At 44.3% G+C, this 22741-nt stretch overlaps 2 protein-coding genes across 2 annotated transcripts in view; both read left to right on the forward strand.

The window, feature by feature from the left end:
- coro7 (coronin 7) overlaps nucleotides 1-14238 on the forward strand; it is a 258173-nt gene extending 243935 nt beyond the window's left edge. The window contains exons 14-27 of the mRNA XM_045719873.1: nucleotides 708-815; nucleotides 1949-2105; nucleotides 3011-3186; nucleotides 3582-3777; nucleotides 4117-4259; nucleotides 4519-4623; nucleotides 4724-4809; nucleotides 5090-5231; nucleotides 5559-5648; nucleotides 5902-6018; nucleotides 6243-6378; nucleotides 10401-10492; nucleotides 11780-11869; nucleotides 11958-14238. Of these exons, the coding sequence (XP_045575829.1) occupies nucleotides 708-815; nucleotides 1949-2105; nucleotides 3011-3186; nucleotides 3582-3777; nucleotides 4117-4259; nucleotides 4519-4623; nucleotides 4724-4809; nucleotides 5090-5231; nucleotides 5559-5648; nucleotides 5902-6018; nucleotides 6243-6378; nucleotides 10401-10492; nucleotides 11780-11869; nucleotides 11958-11966 (1647 nt within the window). The 3' untranslated portion in view covers nucleotides 11967-14238. The remainder of the gene's footprint in view (nucleotides 1-707; nucleotides 816-1948; nucleotides 2106-3010; nucleotides 3187-3581; nucleotides 3778-4116; nucleotides 4260-4518; nucleotides 4624-4723; nucleotides 4810-5089; nucleotides 5232-5558; nucleotides 5649-5901; nucleotides 6019-6242; nucleotides 6379-10400; nucleotides 10493-11779; nucleotides 11870-11957) is intronic.
- Nucleotides 14239-16646: 2408 nt separating this feature from the next.
- Nucleotides 16647-20581, forward strand: pam16 (presequence translocase associated motor 16). The gene is made up of 5 exons (XM_045719876.1): nucleotides 16647-16797; nucleotides 18400-18484; nucleotides 18686-18822; nucleotides 19430-19495; nucleotides 20419-20581. Exons 1-5 carry the CDS (start codon nucleotides 16795-16797, stop codon nucleotides 20518-20520), a joined length of 393 nt encoding a protein of 130 aa, XP_045575832.1. The 5' UTR covers nucleotides 16647-16794; the 3' UTR covers nucleotides 20521-20581.
- The last annotated feature ends 2160 nt before the right edge of the window (nucleotides 20582-22741 follow it).

The raw sequence follows: 22741 nt of genomic DNA on the forward strand, positions 1-22741 counted from the left end.
GAATCTGTATTCTAACTTGGATGTTCCACCATCACTCTCCACAATATAACTAGAATCTGTATTCTAACTTGGATGTTCCACCATCACTCTCCACAATATAACTATAATCTGTATTCAAACTTGGATGTACCACCATCACTCTCCACAATATAACTAGAATCTGTATTCTAACTTGGATGTACCACCATCACTCTCCACAATATAACTAGAATCTGTATTCTAACTTGGATGTAACACCATCACTCTCCACAATATGACTAGAATCTGTATTCTAACTTGGATGTACCACCATCACTCTCCACAATATAACTAGAATCTGTATTCTAACTTGGATGTACCACCATCACTCTACACAATATAACTAGAATCTGTATTCTAACTTGGATGTACCACCATCACTCTCCACAATATAACTAGAATCTGTGTTCTAACTTGGATGTACCACCATCACTCTACACAATATAACTAGAATCTGTATTCTAACTTGGATGTACCACCATCACTCTACACAATATAACTAGAATCTGTATTCTAACTTGGATGTACCACCATCACTCTACACAATATAACTAGAATCTGTATTCTAACTTGGATACAATGTGCATACAGTACCAATAGAAGTGCTTGGTTTTTGGCGTGGTTTGTACTTCAGGACCAAGCAATAGCCTGCTGTTCTCTTAAACATCAAATCATGTGCGTCTTCTCAGGTTGACAAGGTCAGTGTCAACCCATCCAATCGTCAGAAGCCTAACAACGCTAAACCAGCCAATCAGATGCCTGCTAAGAAAGAGCTGCCCAGTGGGAGGAGCAAAGAGGTGAGTGTCCAGCATCATCCGTTCTCCCCCTCTATGGGTCGCTTTCATTTCTCTTTTGGCTCCCTCCTTCCCTCATTCCCTCATTCCCTCCGTTCCCTCATTCCCTCCCTTCCCTCATTCCCTCCGTTCCCTCATTCCCTCCGTTCCCTCATTCCCTCATTCCCTCCGTTCCCTCATTCCCTCCGTTCCCTCATTCCCTCCGTTCCCTCATTCCCTCCCTTCCCTCCGTTCCCTCATTCCCTCCGTTCCCTCATTCCCTCATTCCCTCCGTTCCCTCATTCCCTCCGTTCCCTCATTCCCTCCGTTCCCTCATTCCCTCCGTTCCCTCCGTTCCCTCATTCCCTCATTCCCTCCGTTCCCTCATTCCCTCCGTTCCCTCATTCCCTCCGTCCCCTCCCTTCCCTCATTCCCTCCGTTCCCTCATTCCCTCCATTCCCTCCGTTCCCTCATTCCCTCCGTCCCCTCCGTTCCCTCATTCCCTCCGTCCCCTCCGTTCCCTCATTCCCTCCGTTCCCTCATTCCCTCCGCTTGCAACTACCTTTTTATTGTCTTTTTAAGACAAATGGAATTTGGATTTTGTTTATTTTCTCTGTAATTGTTGTTATATTATTGCATCGGGCCACACATCCAGTATTGATTGAATATCTTGGATAAACCTGTGAGTATCTAAAGTCTGTAGATTAAAGTAGTCTGTGAACCTGTGAGTAGCTTTGGATAAAGACATCTGGTTTAGTGACCATATTATTATTCCTTCTCTCTAGAAAGTATTTTATATTAATCAGACCATATACACTATATTTGATATATACACTGGGTGATTCGAGCCTTGTTGCTGATTGGCTGAAAGCCGTGGTATATCAGACCATATTCCACTGGTATGACAAAACATTTATTTTTACTGTTCTAAATACGTTTGTAACCAATTTATAATAGCAATAAGGCACCTCAGGGGTTTGTGGTATATTGCCAATATACCACAGCTAAGGGCTGTATCCAGGCACTCCGCGTTGTGTCGTGCGTTAGAACAGCCCTTAGCAGTGGTATATTGACCATATACCACACCCCCTCGGGCCTTATTGCTTAATTATATGATTATATATTGTATATGTATTACTGTTGTTCTTCCTCTCCAGGAGGCTCCAGTGCGAGGCTGCTCCACCTCCAGCAGTCCCCTGAGCTCCCCCAGCAGCAGTGCTGCCCCGTCCCGCTCCCCCTCCTCCACCTCTGGCCTCTCCTCAGGCTTCCAACCCAGCCCCAGCCAGAGTGTCAAAGCCATCAGCAGCATGTTGGGTAAGGCTGTTTGGGAAACAGTAGCAGTGCTCCATCTCACACACACACAAACACACATATACGTGAATACGCACACACACACACACACACACACACACACACACACACCACACATACATACACACACCACACATACGCACACACACATCCTTTCCCATCAGCAACATGCTGAATAAGGCTGTTTTGGGAAACTGTCGCGGTACTACATTACCCACAATGCTATGTGTTACATATCCGGTTATGGTATTAGGAAGTATGTTATGTAACATTTGACAGTGTCAGTCTCAATGCTAGGTAAGGCTCTCTCTCTCTCTCCTCTCATTTCCTAACCTTGTCATTATCTAGTTATAATGTCATGCTGACTGTTGGTTTGAGCTGTATTTACAACTGACACTAATCTGAACCTGTCTGACGACCCAATCCTACACAGTGCTAGCATATCAGCGCACAAACAGATCTGGGACCAGGCACCCTGCCAGTATCCCTGTCTGATGTAGCCTGGTAACATTCTAAATGTGCTGTAACCAACTTGTTTTTTAACCATACAAGACTTTCCCACAGCACATATAGTATGGGACTAGGTTTCTAATAATGTACCTGGGTTGTGTTCATTGGGCACTCTGTAACAAAATGTTTTGCAACGTAAAACTAAAACAAGCATTTCTTATTGGACCAGGTACATTGTCAATCATTTCTTCAGGTTGGTGCCTAATGAACAAGACCCAGGTTACAAATAATGTAGCTAAGGTCTAAAATCACCCTGCTCTCCTCCTCTTCTCTCCCTCCCTCCCTCCCTCCCTCCCTCCCTCCCTCCCTCCCTCCCTCCCTCCCTCCCTCCCTCCCTCCCTCCCTCCCTCCCTCTCCTCCTACTCCTCCCTCTCTCTCTCCCTCTCCTCCTCCCCCAGGTCCCAGCAGTAAGTTTCGTCACCTGCAGGGTGCGGTGCTCCACAGAGACACCCACTTCACCAACCTGAAGGGGCTCAACCTCACCACGCCCGGGGAGTGTGATGGCTTCTGTGCCAACCGCCATCGCGTAGCCGTGCCCCTCGCCACAGCCGGGGGTCAGATCGCCATCTTTGAGGTACTTCCACACTTAGAAAATGGAAGATAATGTGTCTTTATCGTAAATATTGTAGTATTCTTTTAGTTATTTTTATTTGTCTTTGTATTTATCTATTTTAAGTGAGCCCTGGAGAAGAAAGCAGGATTGTGCTAAAGTGAGGGTGTTTTAGGGCTGTGTCTTCTTATGAGTTGGAGGGGAGTAGACAGCGCTTCAACCAACATGAAATAATATGCAGCCACTACAGAATGACATGTACAGTAGAATGTCATCAAATAATAGGAATGAATAGTCTAAATAATCATTTAGGATCTCTGTGGGGGCCACCATATTAGACCAAAGATGTGGTTCTATTGGTTCACACATGAAAGAAAGAGGGACGTATCTCAGTGCCCCCCTCCTCCTCCCCTCCTCAGTTGTCCCAGGCTGGGAAGCTAGCGGACACGGGCCTGCCCACCATCCAGAACTCTGTCAATGTGGCTGACTTCTCCTGGGACCCCTTCAACAGTCACAGACTGGTGGTGGCGGGCGACGATGCTAAGATCCGTGTGTGGCAGGTGCCTGAGGGGGGTCTGACAGAGACCCTGACTGAGCCAGAGGCCATCCTGCAGGGTAAGACACACTCCACAGGGGCCTGGAGCCCAATTCAGTTCAATTAAAGTAGTTCAATGAAATTAGACTCAGAGCTGGGGCTTTTGGGGTCCAATGTGAAATATCTGAACATGTAGATGTGTGAGTGAATTTAGCCACATATGTATCAGTGCACTATCCTTCATTCAATGAGTGACAGAAATGAAATGAACAGGATACCGGTATTATCCTTATATATAGCCTTATACTGTGTGACTTACTGAGTAGATCATAACATGATCAATCTGTCAATAGAAATAAATCATATCTTGATTGATTGATAGAATGTGAGTGAGTGACAGTGGTTTTGACCAATCACAGGCCACACCGAGAAGATCTACTCAGTCAAGTTCCACCCCCTGGCGTCGGGCCTGCTGGCATCCTCCTCCTACGACCAGACGGTGCGCCTGTGGAACCTGGAGTCTGGGGACGAGGTCAAAGCACTCCGGGGACACCAGGATCAGGTGACGGGGGAGGAGGGAAAGGGGCAGGACATAAGGAATGTGGCATTGGCAGGGGGTAGAACCACTGGTTTTGTTAGAGAATAGGGGCGTGGTAGAATTTATCTGGGATAATAATAATGGTTGATGGATGGATATTGATTGATTGATCCTACCTACAGTATGTACAAGGAATGTGCATTTTGCCTGTCTCCTTCACTTCATTTCAACTTTTCACTCGTTCCTTTCTCTGTTCCCTCTCTCCTGCCTGGTGTGCATATAGATATTTGGGATGGCGTGGAGTCCGGATGGTAAACTCCTGGCCACGGTGTGTAAGGATGGGAAATTGCGCATCTACGACCCTCGCAAGTCTGCTGACCCAGTACAGGTGTGTGTACAGGAGACCTGAGGAGTTTTTAACCTTTTTGTGTTGAAACAGAGTATTTCCATATCTCTCTCTCTCATTCTCCTTCTCTCTCTCTCTGCAGGAGGGTGCAGGTCCTGAGGGCCACAGAGGGGCCCGTGTGGTGTGGGTGTGTGACGGCAAATACCTGATGGTGTCAGGATTCGACAGGTGAATATTTCTCTGTATTTCTGTTTGGTAGTTGAGCTTCAATTTGTGCTTAATCCATTTACCTTCATTTAATTCATTCAGTTCATCGTTTGTGTATGACCATTCAGACAGTCTGACATGTAGTTTACCCATAATCTTGGTTCACACAAAAAACTGCACCAATGGTTTTATGGTCCTGGTGAACGAGAGGAAAACAACCCCTCTGACCCGAGACCTCGTTGATGATGTCACCACAGTTCACCTCACCTTTGACCCCCGATGTGTTTTCCCCCTTCTGCAGTCGCAGTGAGAGAACCCTGTACCTGCACTCCGCTGAGTCCCTGTCCTCCGGGGCCATCGCCAGCGCCCCCACCGACGTCTCGCCCTCCACCCTCATTCCCTTCTACGACCCCGACACCAGCGTCGTCATCCTCACCGGAAAGGTAAACAACAACAAACAAACAAATAAACAGAGCATTTCTTTTGTATAGAGAAAATAGAACCCATATTGACTTGATGTTGTGTTGAAAGTCTGTTACAGACTCTTGTGCTTAATGATAATAATGTCTGCCTCGCCTGGTTCCCGATCTGTTTGTGCTGTCTTGCCAACTCTTATGGCTAGAAGACAACAAAAAACTATCTGGGACCGGGTTAATGTCGGCCATTGGTGGTGGTGGATTGGTAGATCCATACTGACTCTCCATACCCAGACTTTGACACGAGAAACCTACACAGCCATTGTTTATTGTTGTTGTTGTTACGTTTACCAGGGTGACACGCGAGTGTACATCTTTGAGATAGTGCCAGAAGCTCCCTATTTCCTGGAATGTGCCAGCTTCAACTCCTCAGAGCCCCACAAGGTATAAGCTTTATGTTTACAGCATTTACATCCCTGCTTTTCCCTCTTTCTTTTCTCATTTCCTATATCCCGCTCCTTCTTATTACATGTTTTGTAGTCAATGGATAAAAACATTTCCCTGAATTTGTGACTTGTATAAAAATGTCTGTGAATTGATTGACTGACTGACTAATTGACAATCTGTTAATCAATTACTCTGGCTCCTGTAGACCTGTAGAATCTCTCTGCATGAACTTCCTGTTTCCTGTGTTTAGGGCTTGGCCTTCCTGCCGAAGACTGAATGTGTGGTGCAAGAGGTAGAGGTGGCCAGGGGTCTGAGGCTCAGTAAGACCTCCATAGAGCCAGTGGTCTTTAGAGTCCCCCGCGTCAGAGTGAGTTATGGCTGAACGCTGCCATCTACTGTATATATGGGGGAAATAGGAAAAACCTGCAGTTATTTGATGACTTTTCAGACCAGGGCCTCAAAGGACTACCAGTAAAAAGGGTTTGGTATGTGAACCCCTGTTTGTACTTAGTCTGTGGAGTTTGAGCTGTTTGAGTTCTGAACTAATCCTGTCGTGGCTCGTCTCCCTCCCTCCTCTCTGTCCGTCCACAGAAAGAGTTCTTCCAGGATGATGTGTACACAGACACAGCAGTGTGGTGGGAGTCCTCTCTGACAGCCTCAGCCTGGCTGGCTGGTTCTGATGGGAAGCACCACTCCATCAGCCTCAAGCCCAAAGACATGACCCCAGGTAGGGGCTAACCTCAGCTCTGCTCCGACCAGGCACATATAGTACAAACAGTGGACTGAAGTCAACAGCATTACTTTTAGATCCTCCTTTTGAATGTCAGATGAGAAGCCGAGCAGGTACAGTTTATAAGGGGCAACCTATCCACGCTTTCATGGGCCAAGTCCTGGGTTTGACAAGATTATCTGCCTTGTGCTTTGACATGATGGTGACACTAGCTAAATCTATTCTGACAGCCAATCGTCAATCAACTCAATGTGAGGCAGAGATCTTCTATAACGTAAAATTACCGATACAGGCTTTGAGCGAAGTCTTCTGGTTCTGTGTACCTGGAATGACACACATGTATAGTGGCAAGAAAAAGTATGTGAACCCTTTTGAATTACTTGCATTTCTGCATAAATTGGTCATCAAATTTGATCACAACAATAGACAAACTAATAACACACAAATTATTGTATTTTTCTTGTTTGTATTGAATACAAACAATATAGGTTGGAAAAAGTATGTGAACCCCTAGGCTAATGACTTCTCCAAAAGCTAATTGGAGTCAGGAGTCAGCTAACCTGGCGTCCAGTCAATGAGATGAGATTGGAGATGTTGGTTAGAGCTGCCCTGCCCTATAAAAACACTCACACAATGTGAGTTTGCTATTCACAAGAAGCATGCCTCGAAACGAAAGAGATCTCTGAAGACCTAAGATTAAGAATTGTTGACTTGCATAAAACTGGAAAGGGTTACAAAAGTATCTCTAAAAGCCTTGATGTTCATCAGTCCACGGTAAGACAAATTGTGTATAAATGGAGAAATTCAGCACTGTTGCTACTCTCCCTAGGAGTGGCCGTCCTGCAAAGATGACTGCAAGAGCACAGCGCAGAACACTGAATGAGGTTAAGAAGAATCCTAGAGTGTCAGCTAAAGACTTACAGAAATCTCTGGAACATGCTAACATCTCTGTTGACGAGTCTACGATACGTAAAACACTAAACAAGAATGGTGTTCATGGGAGGACACTACGGAAGAAGCCACTGCTGTCCAAAAAAGAACATTTGCTGCATGTCTGAAGTTTGCAAAAGAGCACCTGGATGTTCCACAGCGCTACTGGCTGAATATTCTGTGGACAGATGAAACTACAGTGGAGTTGTTTGGAAGCAACACACAACACTATGTGTGGAGATAAAAAAGGCACAGCACACCAACATCAAAACCTCAACCCAACTGTAAAGCATGGTGGAGGGAGTATCATGGTTTGGGGCTGCTTTGCTGCCTCAGGGCCTGGGCAGCTTGCTATCATTGATAGAAAAATGAGTTCCAAAGTTTTCAAGACATTTTGCAGGAGAATGTTAGAATCTGTCTGCCAATTGAAGCTCAACAGAAGTTGGGTGATGCAACAGGACAACAACCCAAAACCCAGAAGTAAATCAACAACAGAATGGCTTCAACAGAAGAAAATACGCCTTCTGGAGTGGCCCAGTCAAGAGTCCTGACCTCAACCCAATTGAGATGCTGTGCCATGACCTCGAGAGAGCGGTTCACACCAGACATCCCAAGAGTATTGCTGAACTGAAACAGTTTTGTAAAGAGGAACGGTCCAAAATTCCTCCTGACCGTTGTGCAGGTCTGATCCGCAACTACAGAAAACGTTTGGTTGAGGTCATTGCTGCCAAAGGAGGGTCAACCAGTTATTAAATCCAAGGGTTCACATACTTTCCCAACCTGTACTGTGAATGTTTACACGGTGTGTTCAATAAAGACATAAAAACACATTGTTTGTATGTTATTATTGTAAGCAGACTGTTTGTCTATTGTTCTGACCTAGATGAAGATCAGATCAAATGTTATGACCTATTTATGCAGAAATCCAGGTATTTCCAAAGGGTTCACATACTTTTTCTTGCCGCTATATGTTTTGATGTGACAGGAAGTGTTCTTTTATTGGAACATCGGCATCAGCCAATCAAACGAATGAGAAAGGGTGTAGTGATTGTAAATTAAATTATCCAAAATTAACAACATCCGAAGTGAGGGCTTGACTGTTGAAATCAAATAAAGGTGATTTAAAATGTAATGAAAAGGATATTGGACAAGTTGTTAAGAGCTATTAGCGTGTGTGAAGATCCATGTTCTTCCAGACCTGACTGACACTAATCAAGTCAGAGAAGACTTGTCTGCACGCCGTGTCTCTGCATGTGGCCTGTTGTGGTCTAGTAGTTAGGTTAGTGCTGCTGCCTTTAGAACATACAGTACATACACAGTGGCCCACTGCCATTCTAACACAACCCCGTACATACACAGTGGCCCACTGCCATTCTAACACAACCCCATATATACACAGTGGCCCACTGCCATTCTAACACAACCCAGTACATACACAGTGGCCCACTGCCATTCTAACACAACCCCGTACATACACAGTGGCCCACTGCCATTCTAACACAACCCCGTACATACACAGTGGCCCACTGCCATTCTAACACAACCCAGTACATACACAGTGGCCCACTGCCATTCTAACACAACCCTGTATATACACAGTGGCCCACTGCCATTCTAACACAACCCCGTACATACACAGTGGCCCACTGCCATTCTAACACAACCCCGTATATACACAGTGGCCCACTGCCATTCTAACACAACCCCGTATATACACAGTGGCCCACTGCCATTCTAACACAACCCAGTATATACACAGTGGCCCACTGCCATTCTAACACAACCCCGTATATACACAGTGGCCCACTGCCATTCTAACACAACCCAGTATATACACAGTGGCCCACTGCCATTCTAACACAACCCTGTATATACACAGTGGCCCATTGCCATTCTAACACAACCCTGTATACACAGTGGCCCACTGCCATTCTAACACAACCCAGTATATACACAGTGGCCCACTGCCATTCTAACACAACCCTGTATATACACAGTGGCCCACTGCCATTCTAACACAACCCCGTATATACACAGTGGCCCACTGCCATTCTAACACAACCCCGTATATACACAGTGGCCCACTGCCATTCTAACACAACCCTGTATATACACAGTGGCCCACTGCCATTCTAACACAACCCAGTACATACACAGTGGCCCATTGCCATTCTAACACAACCCAGTATATATACACAGTGGCCCACTGCCATTCTAACACAACCCAGTATATACACAGTGGCCCACTGCCATTCTAACACAACCCTGTATATACACAGTGGCCCACTGCCATTCTAACACAACCCAGTATATACACAGTGGCCCACTGCCATTCTAACACAACCATGTATATACACAGTGGCCCACTGCCATTCTAACACAACCCAGTACATACACAGTGGCCCACTGCCATTCTAACACAACCCTGTATATACACAGTGGCCCACTGCCATTCTAACACAACCCAGTACATACACATTTAACATTTTAACATTTAAGTCATTTAGCAGACGCTCTTATCCAGAGCGACTTACAAATTGGTGCATTCACCTTATAATATCCAGTGGAACAACCACTTTACAATAGTGCATCTAAATCTTTTAAGGGGGGGTTAGAAGGATTACTTTATCCTATCCTAGGTATTCCTTGAAGAGGTGGGGTTTCAGGTGTCTCCGGAAGGTGGTGATTGACTCCGCTGTCCTGGCGTCGTGAGGGAGCTTGTTCCACCATTGGGGTGCCAGAGCAGCGAACAGTTTTGACTGGGCTGAGCGGGAACTGTGCTTCCTCAGAGGTAGGGAGGCGAGTAGGCCAGAGGTGGATGAACGCAGTGCCCTTGTTTGGGTGTAGGGCCTGATCAGAGCCTGAAGGTACGGAGGTGCCGTTCCCCTCACAGCTCCGTAGGCAATCACCATGGTCTTGTAGCGGATGCGAGCTTCGACTGGAAGCCAGTGGAGAGAGCTGTGAGGGGCCCACTGCCATTCTAACACAACCCTGTATATACACAGTGGCCCACTGCCATTCTAACCCCTCCCAACTCTCTGGTCTCACTGTCACTGTCTGTCCATCTGTCTGCCTGTCTGTCCTCTCAGTGAGTGAGGCGCCCAAGGAGGTCCAAGTGAGAAAGTACCTTCCATCCTCTCACTACCTGGAGGAGAAGACTGACGAGCAGAAGAAAGATGAGGTGTGTGTGTGTGTGTGTGTGTGTGTGTGTGTGTGTGTGTGTGTGTGTGTGTGTGTGTGTGTGTGTGTGTGTGTGTGTGTGTGTGTGTGTGTGTGTGTCTTGCTACTCTCTGAATTAGTGATCCAGTGATATGACATTTTTGGCCAATACCGATATCTGATATTTTCCTTGACAAAAAAAACGCTACCGATATTAAAAATTTAAGCGGCCTTTTAAGTGAAATAGTTAACACACACATGGACGCAGCGGTCTAAGGCACTGCATCTCAGTGCGAGAGGCATTGTGGGCTAGGTTAGGAATGCTGTGTTGCACGTGTACCTACGTTATATAGGTATGCACGTCAGCATACCACCGATATATCGTGCATCCCTAATCTGAATGTGTACAAGCATCTTATCTTAGTATTTCTCTGTGGGCGCAGCTAGCTACCTAGAAGCTTGGTGACTGTTTTGTCATGTTTTGTCACAGTAATAGTGTGAATAGTTATTAGTAGTGATGGGAAAATCTATATCGATATCATGTATGAATGTTTCATTTTCTGTTCATTTCCACGGCTTTGTGAAGTCCAGACAACTGCTTGCAGGTTTTCTATTGGGCTAGACGTAAATATTCTGGTAGCAAATAGACATACCTAACCAGTTTGAATACAATGGGAAGCGCCAGTTCACTATGCTGTTGAGAGCCTGTGAGAGGGTTTGTCCCTGCAAGACTCATGCATGTTCATTACCTAATAGTGTAGGTTAACAACAAGGATAAACCGATATCTCAATATGTCTTGCTCATATTGATATCATGTTAAATGAGAGATATGGGTACTCACCACTAGTCAGTAGTGGGACTATAGTGTGTTAACCATCTGTCTTGGTACTCACCACTAGTCAGTAGTGGGACTATAGTGTGTTAACCATCTGTCTTGGTACTCACCACTAGTCAGTAGTGGGACTATAGTGTGTTAACCATCTGTCTTGGTACTCACCACTAGTCAGTAGTGGGACTATAGTGTGTTAACCATCTGTCTTGGTACTCACCACTAGTCAGTAGTGGGACTATAGTGTGTTAACCATCTGTCTTGGTACTCACCACTAGTCAGTAGTGGGACTATAGTGTGTTAACCATCTGTCTTGGTACTCACCACTAGTCAGTAGTGGGACTATAGTGTGTTAACCATCTGTCTTGGTACTCACCACTAGTCAGTAGTGGGACTATAGTGTGTTGACCATCTGTCTTGGTACTCACCACTAGTCAGTAGTGGGACTATAGTGTGTTAACCATCTGTATGTACTACAGCTGTTGAGTGCCATGATAGGCAAGCTGGGGAACATGGACGACAACCCTCTACCACAGGAGTCCTTCCAGGGAGTAGAAGACGATGAGTGGGTGAGTGACACACACACAAACACAAATGTACACACACACACACACACACACACACACACACATTTACCCATGCTCTTGTGTCTTTCAGGGTGACTAGTGTGTGTTGCCTTGCGGACCAGTCAGGGTCCAGCAGTAGCCAAGGGGCCTGCTGGACTGAAACGTGTCATTCCTGTGTGCCACTGATGCATCCTATGTCAAAAGAACATCTCTCAAACGCATAACATTAACCTGCCCTTAGGGTTGCAAAATTCTGTCAACAAAATGTCTAGATTTTCCAGAAATCCCAATTGGAGAATTCCTGGATTTCCTGCTTATTTTCCTGAACATTTTAGGGAAAGTTACCAGACTTTTGCAGCCCTACCTCCCATATCCTCGTATCAACCCCTATTACTCTGAGTAAGTAGATGTTGCCTCTAACCATTGACTGAATCAGGATCAGATATGTTTTCCTCCCCATAATGTTTAAAGGTAGGACTGGGGGTTGGGAATCTGATCCTAGGTCTGTGGTTAAAGGCAACCTCACACCAATTTGACCTTTGACTTGCAGCTGCCTTGTACTGTAAATAGCTACCATTCCTACTAGGCTAGATAGTTAAATGACTCCCAACACTCCCTTACAACCCAGCCCTTACCGCCACACTGGATGGACACCTGTGTGTCTGGCACCACTCCTAACCTTACACCTGTGTGTCTGGCACCACTCTTAACCTTATACCTGTGTGTGGCACCACTCCTAACCTTACACCTGTGTGTCTGGCACCACTCCTAACCTTATACCTGTGTGTCTGGCACCACTCCTAACCTTACACCTGTGTGTCTGGCACCACTCCTAACCTTATACCTGTGTGTCTGGCACCACTCCTAACCTTACACCTGTGTCATAATAATAATGACTAGACCACTGCTTGCTTTTTTATGGGCCTACATGAACCATACTCCATAATCTTCTAAACACAGTAACTATGAAAAACTCAAACGCATGCTCTTGAATACAGTATCGATGTTCTTCCAGATTTACCACCTCCTATGCATCACTATATGTTGACACACACACACACACACACACACACACACACACACATAGACTCACTCTCCACCTCTGCACCTGGATATCCCATCTGCACCTCCAGCTCCTGTAGTCCGTGGATGTTAGATGGTCAGTGGTATCCTCATACGGTCTCAACAAGCGCACAGCAAAAACCACAGACAGGGTACAACAGGGTAAATAGCCTTCAGGTTAAAGCATGGCTGATTTCTATTGATAGGAATAGAATATTATTTTGTTGTTTAGGTAGCTTCATTCTCTGGCCAGTGATAAAGATCTACTAACAGTCCTGTACCACTCCAGGGTCGTGTTCATTAGTCACCAAACGGACAAAAACAACCTCAAACAGGGAGGGATTACCTGGATTTTCATTTTCCATGTTGCAAAGCATTTCAAAACGTTTTCCGTTGTGTGCCGTAATGAACATGACCCAGGTTCATATCTTAGTTCAGCCAGCAGATAGTTTGGGGGACTCTTAAAATGTGTGTGACGTTCTTACATGTGGGTGTCATGTATTGAAAAGCCAAAACACCTCCTGTGGGAGTTGTACAGGAGTGTGTCTGTGGATCTCTGAGGTTGTAATATGGTGGGGAGTAGTATGTATCTGTACCTTTCTTTCTAGATTGATAGACTGTATAACTGGAATTCCTGTACCTCATATGTTAACACTTCGTCTTAAGACTGTTATTGAAGTATTCCTCACTAAAGGAGCTCATTCTTTTATTATACTGTAGTAAACAATCATTTTGTTACTTTTTCTTAATAACTTACAGTATTATTACTATATGATGCAATCACAGCAGCCATGATCAAGACTAGTACAGCATAAGGCAATACTTTTAATAGGCTAATCCAAGTCTGATCAAACCAATCATGTTGTTTACAATGACAGAAAGACTGGAACCAACCAAGCATTCTTGAATAGTAGTCAGACTCACTGAGTTTACACAGGCAGTCCAATTCTGATCATTTTTTAATTGGTCTTTAAACCAATCAGATAAGAGCTTTTTGCCAGTACTTGGGCAAAATATCAGAGTTGGGCTGCCTGTGTAAACACAGCCATTGTGTTGTACTTGAAAAGTGAACAGACACCAATGCATTGACTGTAGGGCCTAGATATCGTTGGTGTCAGTGACTGTGAGTTTGTCATGTGTTTTGTGCCTGCAATCTCTCAAATGTCTTACATTGTTCTTTGGGAAATTAACAAAAAGAAAAATCTCTTTTATACTTTGAATAATGCATTATTTCTCTGTCCATCTTATGAATAACGGTTTTGTGGGAATGTTCATGTTGCCTTGCAATAAACAACTGTTTGAACCTTGTACACATGCCATTTCTTTGTCTTTCAATTTGTTGCTTAAAACAAAAGTATGTTTAAAGGGGAAAACGTTTGATAATCTCAAAGAAAAAGGGGTAAACTAGTAAATCTACTTATGTCTGCCAGGAGATTCCGACCCGACCTGTAGTGGCGCTTCTCTATGAACTGCACAGGAGAGAGCTGTCCGTAACTCGTCCACAAAAATCAGCTTTCCAAACATTACTCTTTTGGGGTGAAGTTCCATTTATTGCGTATATAAAATATAAATGGCTCCAAAACACATATTCCTATAGAAAAGGGTACAGAGAGATGCATTCTATAAGCTGTATCTGTGATACAGTAACAACTGTATGTGCTCTCCTCTCACCTGTTATAACCCTTCCTGGTCACCTGTGATAACCCTTCCTGGTCACCTGTGATAACCCTTCCTGGTCAACTGTGCTACCTATATACACACATGACCAGTGACCCATGACCTCAACATATAGTGCCCTCTAGTGTACAAAACAAGTACAAATTACCCTTGACAGACAACATATACACTACTCATAAACAGGCCAAAATGGCTCCTACACTACGGTTACGCTTGTTTACACTGAGCTGCACTGGGGTCAGACAGCATGACTGTGTAGATCAAGACACCACAGAGCCGGCGTGAGATATGGCTTGGAAAACGTACCTCAATCCAGGAATGAGAAATGTGTTGTACTCCGAATTGTCCCATTATCCCAACTGTTACTCTGGGAAGATTGAACGACTGCTAGTTTTTCCGAAAAGCTGCCCTTTTCATCCTCATGCTAATGGCACTAGAACTTGTGTTGAACAGCAAAGGATAGACAGCCAATCAGGCTGTGTTCGGACTATGTTGTCCCTTGTGGGGAATGGCTTAGTATGTCAAACTTTCCCCGAACTCTGGATGCTCGTTTGAAGTACAATAATTAATTGGTAATCCATGTCATTGTTGTCAAGGGTGCATTAACAAAGGCAATAAACAGCCACACAAAAGAACATTGTTGTTGTTGAATTGTTTATTTCTTTGTTCGAGCTCTAAAAACATAACTGGTGGACACTGTCTTAACAAATACACCATATCACATCGTCATTCATGTTTAAAAAGCATTTGTAGGGACAAAAACAGTACATACAATAGTAAATGAATTCACAATGACAAATTCATAACATTGCTATACAGTACAGTATGAAGACCAGACTGAGTCCTGTTTTGGCAGTAAGCAGGTTCCCTGTACCTGCGCCCATGAGGGGTGTAGTTTAAGTCAAGGTACATGGGCTGAGCTTTGCTGAAGGCCCTGGCCTCTATTCATTCAAAATGATTCAGTGGCATTAGAATTCCCTCCCACTAGTTCCCCAGTGCATTCTAATGTAAGCTAATATAGCAATTATTAATCCTATTGTCTTGACGGAGACAAGAGAAAAACACTTTTAAGTATATGCCTAATTCATGAAAATCATGTCCAAAGCAATAACAGATGTCCCACGGGTGGTTAGTACCATTTTAGAATATAATGTCAACAGTAATACTGTTTCCAACTCAGGCCACAATAGGGGTATCTGGAGAAAGATAATAGAAGCTATTATTTCACTTGAATGAAAACAATGGGAAAGGAAAAATAAAGTGAATGAAATTACATTTACCTATTGCCAAACAGGACTGATGAAGGACTGCATGGCAAGCCTGGTGTTAGGTAGGTTGATGGCATGGTACGGTGGACTGCAGCCACTGTGATTAGTGACACATTACTACCATCTGAGTACTCAAAAGCATATTGTTTAACTCAGAAGCTAATGGTTTAAATCAAACATCTCCTTAGGATACGAGGTACTTTTTGAAACAAAGTAACATAGTAATAATCTCTTGCACATGAGACAATAATACATCTCATTGGAGGATACATGGTACGGTGTATTTAAATAGGAAATCTCAACTAAAAGCACTTCTAATCACGTCAGGGCCCTCAGCAAAGCTCACCTCCGCCACCTTGACTTAACCTACTCCCCTCATGGGCGCAGGTACTGTACAGGGGACCTGCTTACTGCAAAAACAGGCAATGTTATGAATTTGTCACTGACATTCCATAGCGCAATGACAGCCCGCACTGAGCCTGATTGGCTGACTATCCATTGTTGTTCAAAGCACTTTCTACCTAGCATGAGGATTAAAAGGGCAGCTTTCTGTAAAAATGAGCAGTCGTTCAATCTTTCCGGTGCAACAATGGGACAATTCGTAGTACAACGTATTTCTCATCCTGGATTGAGGTCATGCTGTCAGACCCTAGTGCAGCTAGCTGTAAGCAAACAGGTCTGGTCTGCTGGCAAGACATGATTGGTGCAATTTAAACAGCCATCCACTAGAGAGCAGTATTTTCAGACAGTGAAAGCGCGGTTTGTGGATCTTCATCAAACTCGAATATCTTTGTTCCGAGTTTGGCCCTTGAACTTTGAACCTACTGCGACCTTGATGGGGTACATGTGAAAACGCCGTGCTCCTCCACCTTCTTATTGTGTACTGTACTGTAAATAATCGGATAAACCCGGGTATAAGTAATGGTGAGATATTTTTGTATTTTGAAACGCTATGAATTGCTATGTCATGATGAGGGAAGCTGTGAAGGAGAAACGCTGCTTGCTTCTCTTGCCAATCTTTGCTGTCTAATTTAGCTTATGCAACCGTAATGTATCCTTGATATGTCTTCTACCTTTGTAGCTAACGTTAGGAAGTTGGCTCATATTGTTGCTTTAACAAGCGAGCTAACTACACTGAATACATGTAAACGCAACATGTAAAGTGTTGGTCCCATGTTTCATGAGCTGAAATAAAAGATCCCAGAAATGTTCCATAGGCACAAGAAACGTATTTCTCAATTTTGTGCACACATTTTTTACGACCCTGTCATTTTTTACGACTCCTTTGCCAAGGTAATCCATCCACTTGACCAGTGTTGCATGCATATCAATAAGCTGATTAAACAGCATGTTCAATGTACAGGTGCACCTTATGCTGGGGACAATAAATGGCCACTCTAAATGTACAGTTTTGTCACACAACGCAATGCTACAGATGTCTGTCTGAAGGTTTGAGAGAACATGCATTTGGCATGCTGACTGCAGGAATGTCCACCAGAGCTGATGCCAGAGAATTGCCACCTCCAACGTCATTTTAGAGAATTTGGCAGTATGTCCAACCAGCCTCACAACCGCAGAACACGTGTATGGCGTCGTGTGGGCGAGCGGTTTGCTGATGTCATCGTTGTGAACAGAGTGCCCCATGGTGGCGGTGGGGTTATGGTATGGGCAGACATAAGCTACGGACAACGAATACTATTGCATTTTATTAATGGCAATTTAAATGCACCGAGATATCATGACAAAATCCTGAGGACCATTGTCTTGTCATTCACCTCATGTTTTAGCATGACAATCCTCGGCCCCATGTCGCAAGGATCTGGAAGCTGAAACTGCCAGTTCTTCCATGGCCTGCATACTCACCAGACATGTCACCCGTTGAGCATGTTTAGGATGCTCTGGATCGACGTGTACGACAGCGTGTTCCAGTTCCCGCCAATATCCAGAAACTTCGCACAGCCATTGAAGAGGAGTTGGACAACATGCGCTGCATGGTGGTCACATCAGATACTGACTGGTTTTCTGATCCACGCCCCTACTTTTTTTTTTTTACAGGTATCTGTGACCGACAGTCATGTGAAATCCATAGATTAGTGCCTAATGAATTTATTTCAACTGACTGATTTCCTTATATGAACTGTAACGGGTAAAATTGTAAAAATGATTGCATGTTGCGTTTTATGGTTTTGTTCATTGTAGTTAATGATGCTCTCATCGGCACTGCACTGCAGTCACTGTGCGTGCATCAAACCTGCTCTACCTTTGCCCGCTCTGTCTGATCTGAAATACTTTTGTAACAGTATGCCTATGGCTGGTTCACAATGTTGACTGTCAACACAATGTTGCTTGAAACTAACCAGTTCTAATGTGAGCTGAGGGGGAGAAGTGGGTTTTTACATTGCGGTTGCCATTCATTCATTATGAGCTGTAATCTGTCGCAAGACTAGGCCTTCTTGAGCCAAACCAGACTGTTGCATTCTGTTGACATAAAGTGTAACTAACAATCTGTCTGTTGTCTCTGTGTAGGCTAAATATCTTGCGCAGATCATTGTCATGGGGGCGCAGGTGGTAGGACGGGCGTTTGCACGTGCATTGCGGCAAGAATATGCAGGTATGTTCCTCACTCAACAATGCTTTTATATGATATTTCAATGTAAAATGGACTGTGAAAACATGTCTCATTTAGGGAAATTAAGCCTGTCTTTCTACCTGTCTCTCTTTTTCTCTCTATTGAGAGAGAAACAAATTCTGTTGCATAAATTTCCTTACCTGAGAAGGTGACCAACCCTGTCTCTTCTGTCTCTGTCTGCAGCCAGTCAAGCTGCAGCGGAGGCCAGGGGCCGTGCCGGCCAGCAGTCAGCAGCAGCCTCTAGTCTCACTGGGATGACCTTACAGGAGGCCCAGCAGATCCTCAATATCGCCACGCTCACCCCTGAGGAGCTCCAGAAGGTACACACACTTTAAAGTACATTGAAGACAACACCCAGAGAACACAGGCCCTGTCCCTGCCCCTGTCCCTGTCCCTGCCCCTGTCCCTGTCCCTGTCCCTGCCCCTGTTCCTGTTCCTGTCCCTGTCCCTGTCCCTGCCCCTGTCCCTGTTCCTGTCCCTGCCCCTGTCTGTCCCTGTCCCTGCCCCTGTCCCTGTCCCTGTCCCTGCCCCTGTTCCTGTCCCTGCCCCTGTTCCTGTTCCTGTCCCTGTCCCTGTCCCTGCCCCTGTCCCTGTCCCCTTCCCCTAGGAACTTCACCACACACAGATGATTGGATGGGTATAAACAATGTACCGGTACCTCCATCTTGTCCCCTAACAGGCTAGGAAGAGATGTTGCATGTTGTTAATCCCTATCCAGTCATATTTACACAAGTGTGTATGGGGTAGGGCGTGGGCTAGGGGGTTTTCTGGACAGGGCCACACTCACAAATTTAGAAGACAGGAAGTTCCTTCATGTGGCCTACATACAAGACAGACAAGTGTGTGTATGGTTGTAAATGTATTTCCATATCAGGCCATTGGTGGGGCCAACCTGTTCATGACTGACCTGCTGTACTTTGTCAACAGAACTATGAACACCTTTTTAAAGTCAACGACAAGGCAGTGGGCGGCTCCTTCTATCTACAGTCCAAGGTGAGGTCATTGTTTCATTTCCAGTATGGCTCCATCTCTGTGAGAGACAGTGCTTACTAGGTGAGGTCATTGTTTCATTTCCAGTATGGCTCCATCTCTGTGAGAGACAGTGCTTACTAGGTGAGGTCATTGTTTCATTTCCAGTATGGCTCCATCTCTGTGAGAGACAGTGCTTACTAGGTGAGGTCATTGTTTCATTTCCAGTATGACTCCATCTCTGTGAGAGACAGTGCTTACTAGGTGAGGTCATTGTTTCATTTCCAGTATGGCTCCATCTCTGTGAGAGACAGTGCTTACTAGGTGAGGTCATTGTTTCATTTCCAGTATGACTCCATCTCTGTGAGAGCCAGTGCTTACTAGTGTCAGAGAGGCTTGAAACCAGGTGACTCAACAAGCAATTGCTTCCTTGTGACGATGAAGACTCAGACCACCTCCTTGAGGTATTCATTGGGCGTAATGGCAAGTTGAGTCTCTTGGGTTTCATACCTGTTTGGTGCTTGTACAGAGCCTTGCACAGAGCTGTCCTGGTGATAATTGAAATTAGGCTGGTGACAGCGCACATTCCTAGACCTGTAGTCACTATCATGCCTTATATTAGGACACCACATGCCAGATCCAGTGGTAGTCTAAATGAATATTTACAATGTCAATGTGTCATTATGATAACAGAACAGTAGACAAATAGGATTTGCCATGTATGGAGGTGTACTGCTAAGGATTTTGATCAATTAATTGTGTGTGTGTCCTGTCTGCTTGTGTGTGTGTCCTGTCTGCTTGTGTGTGTGTCCTGTCTGCTTGTGTGTGTGTCCGTCTGCTTGTGTGTGTGTCCTGTCTGCTCGTGTGTGTGTCCTGTCTGTGTGTGTGTGTGTGTGTGTGTGTGTGTGTGTGTGTGTGTGTGTGTCCGTTCCTCTGTGTATTTGAAGGTGGTGAGAGCGAAGGAGCGTCTAGATGAGGAGCTCTCTATTCAGACACAGGACAGTCAACCCAAACCCTCAGAGCAGAAACAACAGACTCCAGAAACATGAACCGTCCCTACCCCGCCCACTGTAAATTACACCCTCAATAAAAGCCTTCTCCTTTTCTCAACCCATGTCTCTGTGTGTATGTCTCTGTGTGTATGTCTCTGTGCGAGATCAGGGTCGTGTTCATTATGCACCAAACGGAAGAAACCGGACTGAATCGGGGAGGTTCTACACCTGGAATTGGCCAATAAGAAACACTCATTTTAATTTTCCACATTGTGCTCTAATGAACACATCCTGTGCATTAGACCTGGGTCATAAACATTAGTATTTGAAATTGCAACAAATGCTCATTCATGTTGTCACATCTACATCACAATGCTGCCACTGTGTGGTTGGTTCCAGTAGTGTAAGCCCCCATAATGGAATCATTTAGCAGTTTTTGTTACTAGGAGTAGAGAGCCATCCTGTGCCATTATCCAATACATATATGACAGGCTCAGTGTTGACCCGTCATTCAGGGTTCCCCACCTGTTTTGATCACCACCTGTTTACACAATCAGTTTGCCAACAATATAATATATTTTTTAAATCATTGAGTTAATAAAGCTGCATACAAATATGAGCCGTGTTCAATTACCCATACTAACAACATGTATACTACATACTTAATGAGTATGAATTCATTTTAGTATACTCTTAAGTGTAAACAAACGGTATTCTTTCAGTTGAGCAAGTTGATGCTGTTTCTATGCAACATCTTGCTAGAATAACAAATTACTAGCTAGACATTTTATGACTTCGGGTGTGTTCATAAATTCAATCTGAATTATGCACCTCCTTCAAATCATGATAAAGTTGGGAGAGAACATGCAATTCTGGTGCAGCACATGCGGCCTACAAAGTTCTATGTGTAGGCTAGGGAATTTGATTTTAATTTTGAAATATAAAAATGTCTATAATTGGTATGCTGACTCATATATACCTTTCATAATATTTCCCAGAATGTTATTTCCTACCTCCTCTTTCTCTCTCTCTATTGTTGCTTCATTCCTTCCTCGCTTTCAACAGTTAAATTAAATACGCTTAGTTGTCCGTATCTTCATCATTCTAATGACATGTTTGCATAATATAGGACTAGAATTAGATGCAGACGGCTTTTAATTCTCTTCAGGAAGATTGAATGGTTATGGGTCTGAATAAATAACTGCTATAGACTACCGCCATCACACGTTCGCTCTTCTTTCAAACTCCCCGTGAGTTCTATTGGCTGCTTTATTTAACATTCCGCAAACAAGAGCTTGCACCCCTCTTTGAATAGTTTATTGGTATAAGAAACGCAACAACAACAAAAAGTCCAGCAAGATATTCTAGTCTAGCTTTTCCTACATGAGAGTCCAAGAGCAAAGCAGCGTTTTTTAAAGGAGAGAGGCCAGCGGAGCACAGGTGCGTGCGTATTGCGCAAGAGACAGAGGCAGAGGCTATACATTTGAAGTTATTATGCATAACTCATCATTCATTACATAAATATAACGCAAATACTGCATTGAATATACTACCTGAAAGAGGTAGGCTAGGACATCTATATCTATGCCTATATTATCTATTTGGATGCAATTTGAATGGAATTGAGAAAGACTGCAAGAGAGCGCTCGCGTGTGCGCTGATTTAAAGCAACGATGTTCAAGTGATAGGCTGTTTTAAAACTCTGCAGCTACAATTAAAACATATATATCTTTACAATAAAAAAATAAGGTGACCTCGGTATCCGGGTTCCCGACATGCCATCCTAGTTTTGACCCTGGCTTGTCTGGGAAATAATCCATAAAAAGTGAGTCCTTGCTGATGTTGTGATGTCATCCTAACCCCGGTCAATGTTGCCACTGATGTGTTCAAGGATCTGTCATTGTCAAAGCCAACTACGTCATTCCATGCATCAGAGGACTCTACAACCATCTGAGGGTGTGTGTGTCCCAATTCTCCAAACTTTCCCCATAATGGTGTAAATGTTGGCTTACATTGATCCACAACTGAGTATAGAGGCAAGCTTGACAAAAGCCTAAAGAAATCCATTGACAAGTGCCTGAGCAGAACTCATCAGACAGAAGAAGCTGTACCCAGGAGGAGCGATGGAAGAGGAAGCTCCACTCAGTGTTTTTCTATTTTATTTGATGGTTTAATGAAAGTCAATGAACTAAGAGTGTTAACCAAAATCTGTCCTCAGGACCCCAAGAGCTGCATGTTTAGTTTTTGTTCCATTGCACTACACAGCTGATTCAAATAA

Source organism: Salmo salar, chromosome ssa06 (genome assembly GCF_905237065.1).
Source record: "Salmo salar chromosome ssa06, Ssal_v3.1, whole genome shotgun sequence".
Lineage (NCBI taxonomy): Eukaryota > Metazoa > Chordata > Actinopteri > Salmoniformes > Salmonidae > Salmo > Salmo salar.

Excerpts from the sequence above, each read along its gene's own strand:
- pam16 (XM_045719876.1), top strand. Across the intron at positions 18,823-19,429 it reads CCCCTGAGGAGCTCCAGAAG|AACTATGAACACCTTTTTAA; the intron begins GTACACACACTT and ends CTTTGTCAACAG. Across the intron at positions 19,496-20,418 it reads CCTTCTATCTACAGTCCAAG|GTGGTGAGAGCGAAGGAGCG; the intron begins GTGAGGTCATTG and ends GTGTATTTGAAG.